General features: G+C 36.3%; 1 protein-coding gene across 1 annotated transcript; it reads right to left on the bottom strand.

Annotated features, from left to right (window-relative positions):
* Positions 1-8,553: 8,553 nt before the first annotated feature.
* Positions 8,554-9,399, bottom strand: LOC141613618 (uncharacterized). The gene is made up of 2 exons (XM_074432362.1): positions 9,181-9,399; positions 8,554-9,138 (listed from the first exon to the last, which is right to left on the bottom strand). Exons 1-2 carry the CDS (start codon positions 9,397-9,399, stop codon positions 8,554-8,556), a joined length of 804 nt encoding a protein of 267 aa, XP_074288463.1.
* Between the last annotated feature and the right edge of the window lie 4,633 nt (positions 9,400-14,032).

A 14,032-nucleotide genomic window follows, 5' to 3' on the forward strand; every position in this document is an offset into this window, starting at 1 on the left:
GTTAGTCTTTTCCGGAGGGTAGAACTTTTTGTAGAAAGCAAGATCCAATTTCTTCCAAGAGTCAATACCAAGAGTAGCCTTATCAAGGCTCTTTAGCCATTGTTTCGCGGTACCAATCAAAGAAAAAAGAAATAAGACCTATCGAATTTGGTCTTGAGTCACTCCGGTTTGAGAAATCGCATCACAATAGTCACAAAAAGTCTCCATATGAGAATGAGGGTCTTCACTAGGAATCCCCCCAAATTGGCTTCTTTCCACTAATTGGATAAATGCGGATTTTGCAATGAAATTACCGGTCAAGTGTTGTGGTGTGGGAGTACCATTGGGTAGGTTCTCCTCGGTTGGTACGGAATGTGATGAAAATTTAGGCATTGTGGGTTGATTTTGTGGTGGGTTTTGTGTTGGGTTCTCCTCTCTTTCTCTTGCAAAAGGGTTGCTGAACTCAATATTGTTTGGTTGAATATCCACAATCTCACCAATACCTCTCAAAGTATTTCTAGCAAGTCTTCTATTGGTTGTCAAAGTTCTTTCAATTTCGTGATCAATGGGTAACAAGTTACCTTGTGATATTCTAGACATGCAAAATATCAAACAACTTGAAAACAATTAGAACAAACCTTGAGGAGTTTTACTTCCCCAAGGCAAAGAAAGACACAACTAATAACAATCAAAGAAAATAAAATCAAGTTAACACCGTCCCCGGCGACGGCGCCTTTTTTGGTCGGACTATCGTTTTCGGTTACTTGTTGTTAGGAGCACCTAGACCAAAACAATATTTATAACTTCACAAACTACTCTACTATTAGTAAAGAGGTAAGTAAAGGTCGGATCCCAAGGGACGGGTATTGATGTAGGATTTTCGATTGCAAGTAGTGGTGTCTAAGGGTGTCACAATTTGGGTTGAGATAAGAGGATCACTAAACTAAATAACAATGTAGATAAACAAGCAAGATGATTAAAATGAGATTTAAACAATTGATTAAAAGCACTAGGGTGTCATGGGTTCATAGGGGATTTATGGGATTTGATCATACAAACATATTCTCAAATTATAAGCAAGCAATTATTGTTGTGATAGGATCGAGTTGGTTTATATCTTACAATCCTAGGAAGGTTTGGGTCCCGGAGCCGAATCGATTAGATTGTACAACACCTACAAGTCGACTTAATCCTCCCTACTCAACTATATGCATGGTCTAATGAGACTCGAGTTGGTTTATGTCTTACAAGTCTCATTGAAAAGGTAAGTGATGGGTAAAAAATGCAAGGATTCATAGGCTCGCATTTCATCAAACATAACATGTGCATAAGTTGAGATCGCAACAAGCAAGCAAATAAATTATGTGAACATATTAGATTAAGCATGAATCATCCCCCATGTTGGTTTCCCCTAATTCCCCATTAACCCTAGCTAAGAGACTACTCACTCATTATCAAGTTTAACATGCTAAGAAGGTTGTCAATCATATTAACAAAGCAAAACATGATGAATGAATGGAAATGATTAACAATAATTAAAACAAGGGTTAAGAGAATTATACCTAATGATGATTCCAAAATAATAAGCAAAGAATAATAGAAGTACTTGATGATTGATACAAGGTTGTCAATCTCCCAATAATACCCAAATAATCTTCAATTACCCAAAATAAATGATGAACAATAGAGAAATTAAGGAAATGAGATTTGTATTAATGATTAATTAAAAGTTGATTACAAGATTAAAATGAGATTAAGATTTCATAAGAAGAACATGATAATCTAATTAGAACAATGGGGTATTTATACTAAGGATTAGGTACATAAATTGGGGTTACTATGGGCTTAAATGACGATTAAGACCCTTAAGAAAAGTTGAGGAAGTGCTCCTCTCGAAGGAGATGCTCATCTCCGCTTCGCTAGTCTTCAAGGAATATGCGCATCCCGAGTGGACTGAGGAGGAGACGGCTTGCACTGGGAAGGAATCCGAGCGGTCTGAGGCATGAGACGCTCGGATTGTAGAGGGCTAGGACGAGCGGACTGGCTACGGGACGCTCGGATTGTAGCCTGCCAGGACGCTCGTCCCGTGGCCAAGCCGCCCGGATAGTAGCTCAACAAGGCTTCTTCTTCTTTTCTTCTTTTCTTCTTCCAACAATCCACAAGGATCTTGTTGGGGATGCAAGGATCTTCTCATCATTGCCCATCTACTACATTATTTACATAGGCCTTCTAGTCTTGTCTTTACTTTGATGCTTGGTCATTAGATTCGATCAATTTAGCTCCATTTTCCCATGAAAATGCAAGGTTTGCACTCCTCTCCTATCAAGGAAACAAAACCTCAAAGAATATGCAAAACGAAAGACTAAAGATAGTAAATGACCCAATCATGCACTAAAAAGCATAGAAACGAGGCTAATTCGGGGACTAAATATGCTCAAATATTGGTCACATCACTAACATTCTGTACTTTCTCTTTCCTTAATTTATGAATTGTTACATTAACTCCCCTTAAAAGAGAACTTTGTCCCGAAGTTCAACTATCAAACCTCATAGTGTGCTCTCATATTATCATTACTAAATTCCACAAATGATTATGTTCTAGGTTCAACACTCTCTCTCACTCATTGAAAATCTGTAATCAAATCTCATATAGTTAAAATTTCATTGATATGACCCCCCCCCCCCCCCATCTACAAGCCTCCCAAAAGTCAAGCATCAGGTCAAACCCACGGCTTCAATCTAAGTCCTATAAACAACTCCCAATACATGTTGATTATATGTAAGTATATCTATCACGGGTATAATTTGATTATTACTAGATATCTATATCACGTCAATCCTCATACATTAACATGTATGCACATCAAAACATCAATACGCGGACTTTAGGAAACAATTAATTAATGCAAAATTCTTATAATGTGACTCAACCATGTTCAACCTTCCCATTTCCGGACATCGTCACGCATATACCGCGTCAAATCTACCACATGATCACACATGTGTTTCCATATCCGTTCCCATTTATGATCAACACTTCCGCTCATACGAAAGGCCACAATCACTATCATGCAATGACCAATATGCGCCACAAAATTTGCTTGTTTCATCTTACTTTTACACAACAAAACAAAACCATGTCAACTAACACGCATCAAACAAAATTAAGTTATCGAATTCGACCCGATTTCGTCTAATGAGACCGTCTCATCCTATACAAACCATATACTACTATAACAAATATATCCTACACTATTGTACGCTATAAATCCCCTTATTATCACCCATAAATTACCCATATTACAAACACTAATTACTAATTAATTACCCAAAAAAAATCCCCAAAAGTTGGGGTTTAAGCTAAATAGAGAAGGTTAGATCTTAACTTACCAAGGTGGAATAAAGTAAGGAAGATGGTGAACAATCTAATAAATCAAGCTTGAATTCCATTAGGAGGTATTTAAGAAGGTTTTAAAGAGAAGGGAGATGATTTAGAGTGAGAAGGAAGAAGGGTGAAATGATTTGGATAAGATAAGGTGAGATCTCGAAATTTGTGTTTATCGGGTGCTATTCAACGGCACTCGGTCACCCTTGATCGTGAAATATCAATTGCTTGTTGAACCCCATGAATTGGGTGAATGTAGGATACTCCAAATTCGGGGGTCAAAAAATTTTATAAAACGTTCTTGGTGGAAAAAAAATGAGAATGAAAGATCCCACTTAATTGAATTGGGTCAATGAATCTCAGAAATATTGAGAATTTTTAATCTCTCAATTCGAAAATCCAAAATTTGAATTGATGTCCATTAATTTATTTATCCTAAAGATTTCATTTCAATTGGAATTTGGTTATTCACCATGTACGAGGATCCCCGCTAAGCATCCATGGCTGAATGGTTAAAGCGGCCAACTCATAATTGGCGAATTCGTAGGATCAATTCCTACTGGATACACGCCCATGGGACCCTCCAATAAGTCTGGCTCTGTATCAATGGAATCTCATCATCCTTACATAAGGAATTGGTGTGGTATATGAAGGGATTTGATGGTACTTAAAACGATTTTAATAGACAAATCTCCTAGATCATATGCATGTTAGAAATCAGAATTAAACATAAATAAAGAGGGCAATCAAATTACCTCGCAGCGGAATAAAACCTTGAGCAAATAATATCCAGCAAATAAGAAAAATAAGAACCGAATCAAAATAACCCAACTAATACAAATAATCACGAGCCACCCAATTGTAGTGCCTCACTAGTATCCACACGTATGAATAGGAGACGCGATTTGTATGCTAGTACACCAGGTAGGGTTTATTATTTCTCACAGAGGAATATGATCGATAAAAATGACTCCCATATATCTCTATATATAGGGGAGTAATTAATCAGTTTCCTAATCAAACCCTAACTTTAATCGTAGCTGGGCCTAATCTAATTTGAGTCATATTTCCATATATCAGTCCGACTGTAAAAGGAAACACCATTCATCTTGTGTGTTACCCAATGGGCCCATTTAATTCTACACGAGTCCTTAAACTCATAAGACTCGGTCCGTAAGCGGCTTCTAGCAAAACGTTACGGTTAAACAGAATATAAACCAGGTTACCTTAATTGGACTCTAGACATAAATCCAACAGTCTCCCACTTGTACTTCGTCCAATTAAAACTGTCTCTTTGCTTGTATTGCTCCAATCAAGACTAAGGTAGGAGAAGTGTCAACCTTATATGTCCCAATCATTTTTCCCGAATCTCTGAGTTGAATTGTTACAGCAGACGACTGACAATCACCTTGTCTGAGCGCTGCCACACATTTCGCAATTCACACTCTTCGAGAGGCCAGAAACAATAAACTTTCTTCAGTAAGGAAGGAAACAATCCCATTTTGTTTAACCACATCCTATCACATGATCCATAATAAGTCCAAGCAATGCCGTTATAGTCACCAGTCACGGCTGATGTTTAACAATGTCAAAACAAACTACTTAGCATGTACAGAATAGTGAAAAACTCAGGTCTAAAGACTGTATATTCACTGCTAACTAGTGATAAGAAACTTTACTAACACTAAACGAATCCTTAGTAAAGTTCTTAACGGGTCTGTCTAATACATGTTCTCTAACATGTACCCATATGCCTGGTTTGATATCCCAATATCATGACTTAAGGAACTTAGTCATCAACCAGCTCATATACTAATCATTTTTAGGCACTCAAGGGTTCCAATTTAATGTCCTGATTAGAGACTATAATAGAAAACATCATCCAAATAGAGTTCCAAAACTAAGTCACGTACTTAGTGATCTATTTAATCAATGTTGACTATTGTGGAACAAACATTCAATTAAACAATAAAATGAATAAAATCAAATAACAATTTTATTGAATGAAGTAAATGTTACATATAACTAATTAAACATGTCAAATAAACTCCCACTAAAACAAAGATCTCATAATAGGATTAAGACCACTCGCTAATGCATCTTAGACCAATGGCAGCTCTGTAACGCTTATGCTTAGACTACGGGAGAGGCTTTGTTAAGGGATCTGCAACATTTGCATCAGGCGGTACTCTACATATCTTAACATCACCTCTATCAATGATCTCTTTGATAAGGTGATATCTTCTCTTTATGTGTTTGGATTTTTGATGTGACCTCGGTTCCTTAGCTTGTGCAATAGCACCATTATTATCACAATAAACATCTATAGGGCTAGAAATTCTAGGAATCACTCCAAGTTCACAAACAAATTTCTGAATCCAAAGAGCTTCTTTTGTTGCTTCTGAAGCAGCAATATACTCATGCCTCTATTGTAGAATTAGCCACAGTATCCTATTTGGAACTCTTCCAGCTAACAACTCCACCATTTAGCAAGAATATATATCCAGATTGAGATCGAGAATCATCTCTATCAATCTGAAAACTAGCATCGGTGTAACCACTTACAACGAGCTCTTAATTCCCACCAAATACCAGGAACATATCCTTAGTTCTCTTAAGATACTTTGAGATATTCTTGGCAGCTGTCCAGTGACCTTCACCGGGATTATTTTGGTATCTACTCGTCATACTCAATGCACAAGCTACATCAGGACGAGTGCATAACATGGCATACATGATAGAACCTATGGCGGAAGCATAGGGAATCTTTCTCATGCGCTCTTGCTCATCAGGTGTCGAAAGACACTGAGTTTTGCTAAGCGTAATGCCATGAGACATAGGCAAGAAACCTTTCTTTGAATCAATCATATTGAAATGTCGAATCACCTTATCTACATAAGTGCTTTGACTCAGACCAATAAGTCTGTTAAGCCTCTCTCTATAGATCCAAATACCCAAGATGTAAGCTGCATCACACATATCCTTCATGGAAAAATAACTTCCAAGCCAATCTTTAACGGATTGTAGCATTGTAATGTCATTTCCCATAAGGAGAATGTCATCAACATAAAGAACCAGAAATGCAACTGCACTCCCAATATGTTTCTTGTACACACATGGTTCTTCTTCGTATCTAAGGAATCCAAACTCTTTGATTGCCTGATTAAAACGAAGATTCCAACTCCGAGATGCTTGCTTCAATCCATAAATGGATCATTGAAGCTTGCAAATCTTCCCAGCATATGTTGTGAAACCTTCAGGTTTCGTCATGTACACATCCTCTTGCAGATTTACATTAAGGAAAGCTGTTTTCACATCCATTTGCCAAATTTTATAATCATGAAATGCAACAACTGCTATGAGAATCCGAATAGATTTAAGCATCGCTACTGGAGAATAGGTTTCATCATAGTCAATACCATGAATTTGCTTGAAACCTTTAGCTACTACTTACGCCTTATATATATCTACATTTCCATCCATGTCAATATTTTTCTTGAAGACCCATTTACACTCAATGGTTTTAACACCATCGGGTGGATCAACCAAAGTCCATACTTGGTTATGGTACATGGATTCCATTTCGGATTTCATGGCCTCAAGCCATTTTTCGGAGTCAGAGCCCACCTTTGCTTCTTTATATGACCTTGGCTCATCATTCTCTACCATAAGTAGATCACGATGCTCAGTCACTAAGAATCCATATCGTATGGGATCCTTATCGAAATTAGATCTTTCAGATTTACATAGGGCGGGTTCCACAAGAGTAGAAACTACAAATCTTTGTAAATCTAAATGTTGTTCCTCCTCATTAGATGGAGGAATTTTCTGTGTCTCTCGAATTTCTTCGAGATCAACTCTACTCCCACTGGTTCCTTTGGAAAGAAATTCTTTTTCCAAAAAGACACCATACCGAGCTACAAACACTTTGCTCTCAGATGGGTTGTAGAAATAGTACCCTTTAATCTCCATAGGATACCCTACAAAGAAGCATTTGTCGGATTTGGTGCCAAGTTTTTCACGAATTAACTTCCTTATAAAAGCCTCGCAAACCCAAATCTTTAGGAAAGACATCTTAGGAACATTTCCAGTCCATATCTCATATGGTGTCTTTTCTACCGACTTCGATGGACACCTGTTAAGTGTGAACGCAGAAGTTTTAAGTGCATAACCCTAAAATAAAATTGGAAGACTAGCATGACTCATCATAGAACGAACCATATCAAGTAAGGTCCGATTCCTCCTCTCAGACACACCATTCCATTGTGGTGTTCCTGGTGGAGTTAATTGTGAAACGATTCCACAACCTCTAAGATGATCACCAAACTTTTGGCTCAAGTATTCTCCTCCACGATCAGATCGTAAAGCTTTAATTGTCTTGCCAAGCTGATTCTGCACCTCATTCTGAAATTCATTGAATGTTTCAAAGGATTCAGACTTGTGTTTCATCAAGTAAACATAACCATATCTACTGAAATCATCAGTAAATGTTATGAAATACTGAAAACCACCTCTAGCAGTATGACTCATCGGACCACAAACATCAGAATGTATAAGGCCTAATAAATCAGCCGCCCTCTCACTGTGACCAGTAAAAGGCATTTTTGTCATTTTGCCAAACAAACAAGACTCGCATCTCTCAAATTATTCAAAATCAAATGAATCCAAAAGTCTATCTTTATGAAGCTTTTGTACGCGTTTCTCATTTATATGACCCAAACGACAGTGCCAGAGATAAGTAGGATTAGAATCATTTATTTTTAATCTTTTGGCATTAATGTCATAGACCTGCTTAGTTAAATTTAGAACATATAGTCCATCAACAATATGAGCTTGACCACATAAATACTATTACGCATAATAGAACAACATTTGTCTTTTATTCGAATATCAAAACCATTCATGTCCAAACACGAAACAGAAATAATATTCCTGCTAATGGCAGGTACATGATAACAATTATCTAGTTCTAAAACTAAGCTAGAAGGCAACGATAAATGAAATGTTCCTACAGCTAAAGCATCAACTCTTGCTCCATTGCCCACGCATAGGCCCACTTCACCTTTTGCTAATGGTCTACTCCTTTTTAGTTACTGCACATTACAATAAATGTGAGAACCACAACCGATATCTAATACCCAAGAAGTAGAATAACGAGTAGTAACATTTAGTTCTATAACACGAATACCTCAAGTGGAAGCAACACTTCCATTCTTCACATCTTCCAAGTACTTTTTGTAGTTCGTCTTCCAATGCCCCTTTTCATTACAATAATGACAGACATCTTCACAAGACTTACCCTTTACTGACTTGGGCTTAGATTTGAGTTTGGCAACAATTGCCTTACTCTTACCCTTACCCTTATCCGAACCTTGTTTTTTAAAGCCCTTTCCCTTCTGTATCATTAGAACATTAGAGGTAGGAGCTTTCTTAATGTTAGGTTCAACGGTCTTAAGCATCCCATGCAATTCTTTCAGAGATTTGTCCAAGTTATGGATATTATAATTCAAAATAAAATCATTATAACTTGGAGTCAAGGATTGAAGCACAATATCAGTAGCCAACTGTTGGCTTATTCCAGCATCAAGTCTTTCAAGGTTATCAAAATAACCTATCATTTTTATGACATGTGGACTAACACGCTCATCTTTTCCCATCTTACAGTCAAAGATAGCCTTAACAGTGTTATACCTTTCAGTTCTAGCTTGCTCCTGAAACATAGCTTTTAGGTTTTCAACAATCTCATATGCCGACTCCACGTTCTCATATTGCTTCTAAAGCTCAGAGTTCATGGTGGCAAGAATCAGACAGCAAACATGAGTATTAGCATCAGAATGCTCTTTCCACGCATTCTTAGCGGTGGTATGGACATTACTATCTTGTTTCTTAGGCAATTCCTTCTCAAAGACATATACCTTTTTCTCCTGCTTGAGAACAATTCTCAAATTGCGATACCATTCCAAAAAGTTTGAACCATTCAACTTTTCCTTCTCAAGGAGGAAACAGAGAGAAATTGAATTGGTGGTATGAGACATTATCTACAACAATATAAATATGCAAGTGTAAGTAACATGTTAAAATATGCAACAATTGAATCCTAAATAATTTTAAGATGATAAAAATTGTACATGTAACCCTCATACACATACAATAATCCAAGACCCCCAATACCTATAACTTAAGTGAGCTTTGACTCATCACCCAAATTATAAAGATTAAGGTAAACATCTCTATGTTAATTGCATCTCATATACAACTCTCAGTTTGTTAAATAATCATCATATGAATTTTAACTACATGCCTCAAAGTTCAAAACTGTTTTGAAAAACTTTGTTAAGACAACCAACCTACATGTGTGGATAACTGTTATCCACCTGTTCAACTTAGATAACTGTTGGAAAGGCATAAACTTAATATTCAGATTGAGGGATTAAACATATATGTCAATTATGAATGCATACTAATGAACAAATATATATATTATATTATATGCATCTCAAACATAATGGAATCAATATTAGCATGTCTCAAATTAAAACAAAAACATATCTGAATCAAATTCAATAATTTGTGAGTTTAAATCTAATCTAATCATACTATACTAGTCACAAATCACAAATAAGAATATGAGTGCTTATAACTCACATAATCAAATTATCTTTTTAACAATATGATTTTAACTACAATATCAAATAACATAATCAACGTAACTCCTCGCATGAAATACCATATTCCACAATACTCGAGTAAGCTCATCACAATTCACAGTCAATACATCCAAGTTAATATTGAATCATGTATTGACTTGGTCAGCAAGTCAACTCATGACTGTGAATGTGGAATATGGTATTTCATATCTATGCGAATGAATATAATAACATCAAATTTATTATCTATGCGAATGAATATAATAACATCAAATTTATTATAGCATCAGATGAATAATATTGATGAATTCTCTCACAAAGTCAAATAACAGAGGTCGTCAAAATATCACAGATGGCGGTATAGATAATAATCAGCCGACATGAAATTTCTTTCAAATTAGATGTCAACACGCAGAGGAATGACACAAAGCATCTCAGATTAACATACAACATCCATCAGAACAAATTACAAACATTGCATGTACTTGTAACATCAATCAACAGAATTTTCAACCAGATCCATTCTTTAATTCTATTTTTAACACAACATATAGGCTCTGATACCACTGAAGGGATTTGTTGGTACTTAAAACGATTTTAATAGACAAATCTCCAGGACCATATGCATGTTGGAAATCAGAATTAAACATAAATAAAGAGGGCAATCGAATTACCTTGCAGCGAAATTAATCCGTGAGCAAATAATATCCAGCAAATAAGAAAAATAAGAACCGGATCAAAATAACCCAACTGGTACAAATAATCACGAGCACCCCAATTGTAGTGCCTCCACTAGTATTAACACGTATGAATAGGAGATGCGATTTGTATGCTAGTACACAAGGTAGGGTTTGTTATTTCTCACAGAGGAATAGGATCGATAAAACTGACTCCCATATATATCTATATATAGGGGAGTAATTACTCAGTTTCCTAATCAAACCCTAACTTTAATCGCAGTTGGGCCTAATCTAATTAGAGTCCTATTTCCATATTTTAGTCCGACTGTAAAAGGAAACACCGCATTCATCTTGTGTGTGACACAATGGGCCCATTTAATTCTACACGAGTCCTTAAACTCATTTAAGACTCGGTCCATAAGCGGCTTCTAGCAAAACGTTACGGTTAAATAGAATATAAACCGGGTTACCTTAATTGGACTCTGGACATAAATCCAACAGAATATTCATATCATAACATATAAACAGTAAAAACTAGCATTCTCATACTTATAATCTGATCTTCGTTATCTAAACGAATGCATAACATACCGTTAGTGAGTGATTTTGTTCTTTCACTCCAGGCAAAACTTTCTTAACGTATAAACTAATAGAGCAGAGATATTAGATAACCTGTCTTTTGTCTTTTTTGTTCACAATTATAGGCCATTTTTTATTTAATTTAGATATTAGAGGGATTACCATATATAACATAAAATTTCTCCCTCAACTCCTTCTCATCGAGCCTCCCGATCTGTCATTATACCGCGAGAAGTAGAAAGAATTACAATTCCTATTCCGCCTAAAATTCGTGGAATTCCTTGAGAGTTAGAATAGATTCGTAGACCAGGTCGACGGACTCTTTTTAAATATAAAGTATTTCGATATGGCCTTCCCTATTTCTTATATGTCGCAGAGTTAAACCAAAAAGTACCGAATTGATTATCTTCATGCATAAGGATACTAGATTACCTAGTAGAAAAGATTGAAAAATCATCACAAACCTCCTTTTTTCATTTGTACTGTAATTTATGGATTATTATATGATGATTTTTTAACTTTCCATATCTAGAAATAGAAAGAGATAGACTAGAAACGACATCTCTTATGTCGATGACATAAAAGGGATATTAAATTATTGGAATTGGGATATGGATGGAATATAATAAAATAGAGCCATTTTCAGGTTCTCTATGAAATCAGACTGTGGACACGAGGGGACCAAGGGAGGCGCTTGGGAAGAAGCGTTTGCATTTGTGGAGTCGCCACCAATTTTTATGGGAAATTGGAACCGTTCGAATACCTCGCGTCATGTCAAGATACAAAGTAATGACATAGACACTAAGAACTCGTTACCCTTAGCATTCTATGTCCAGAATGACTCTCGTGGATGCCAATGAACACGGATATTCACAGAGATCTGGAGTAAGGGGTGAGGGTATGTATTAGGAAGTCCTTTTACTGAACACCTAATCCAGCCCGCCTCGATAGCGGCCTCTACTAATGATTAGGGAAATCGTTTGTACTTGATATGTTGTCGATTATATGCATGCAATGCAACATCCATCGTTTTAATCCTAGCATGTGAATTAGACTAAGTCGGTGAACAAGTAGTTAGCATTCATTAATGTCGAATTAGGGTTTAGATTAATTACATGTGATGACAAGTAAGTAAATCATCCATGATAATAAATAAATTGCGAGAAATAAAAAAGCTTCATAAGAAAAATTACAATAAATTACAACGATTTAATGATTTACGTCAAAAATATACCTAAGACGGACAGTTTGAGAAGATAAAAGGAAAATAAATAATAGTTAGAAAATATGGGCAGATTAGAGGTGATAATACGGTTAATAGTCGATTAATTACGCAAATAAGAGGATTAGGTCAAAGCAAGAACGGATATCCAGGGACATAAATCAACGTGGAACAGGCGCAGCATTGTTGCGTCTCCTGGAAGAGGCACAGTGGTCACTGCATCTGTTCCTGGGTTGAGTTCTGGCTGTGAAGTCAGAACTGCGGTTGTTAATATTCGTTGGTAATTTCAATGATTGATTATCCATATTTAACTCGGGTGAAAGTGATTTAACATATTATTAACATATGAAATTGTTATAAAAGCAAGTAAACACGGAATAAAACGGGTTAAAACGAATTAGAAACGAGTTAGAACGAGTTAAATTGGAATTAGGTTTTATTACAAAGACGGAAACGAAACGGAAAGACGTAAATAAACTGGAAATAAGCGATAAAACATGTACAAATTAAAAGGACGAATTTCAGAAACTTGATACGAATGAATCGAGTTTCTAAAATCCGGGTTTGATTTAGTGGCGAAAACCCGCAAATATTGATTTTAGGGGATTTAAACCGTAAATAAAATATCACAATATTAAAAACGTATTAGAATTATTATGCATGAAGAATATAAGAAGAAAATAAGAAAAGACGAAACAAAAGAGACGAATTAACAAAGGATAGAGGAAGAAGAAGAAAAGCAGGAAGTGCGGCAACCTCAGGAAGAGGCGCAGCAGATGCTGCGACTCTTCGAAGAGGTGCGATAGTTGCTGCGTTTCTTCTCGACGTCTGTCTTCAATTAATCCGTAAAAACGGTTTGGTAATAGGGTTTTAGAAATCGGTTTTAAATATGCTTTTGACGTAAATGTTACAACGATTAATACAGAAATAAAATACAGTAAAAAGATGGGATTTACACCCTGAGACTTACTTGTTTGACGAAATGAGATTAACTAAGTTAACGTATAGTGATTGCTCGACTCGAATGTATGTAGAAAGTGACCTCGTTAGAGGATTTAGATTAAATTGATTGATGTGTAGTGGTCAAATTGGTCGGTCATGCAACGTGACTGGTACTCAGAATGATCTGAGCTTACATGGTCGATTGATCAAGCACGTAGGCGTGGAATGCTTAGAGCACGGTCTTAGAATGCAAAGAGAGAAGAGAAGGGCGGACACTCGCGTGAAAAATATGTGGGACGGAGGTCCCTATTTATAGTAGAAAATATGAAGAGTTATGAAATGACTCAAACTTTGGAAACAAATCACGGAAAAATCTGAAAACACGCAGAAAAGGGCTGGGGAAGAGGCGCAGCTGCTGCTGCGATCCTTGGAATAGGTGCAGCAGGTGCTGCGTCCTTTTCCCAGAGGTTTCCTCTGCGGAAGAAAGAATTCCGCGTTTCTTTTATGGAATTGCGGTGGATCTCTACTTCCTTATTCTTTAAAATAAGATTTTCGGGATATATTTTGCCAAAAGATATATTTTTAATTTATGGAATAA

This window comes from Silene latifolia, chromosome 11, assembly GCF_048544455.1.
Source record: "Silene latifolia isolate original U9 population chromosome 11, ASM4854445v1, whole genome shotgun sequence".
In the NCBI taxonomy this organism is placed as follows: Eukaryota; Viridiplantae; Streptophyta; class Magnoliopsida; order Caryophyllales; family Caryophyllaceae; genus Silene; species Silene latifolia.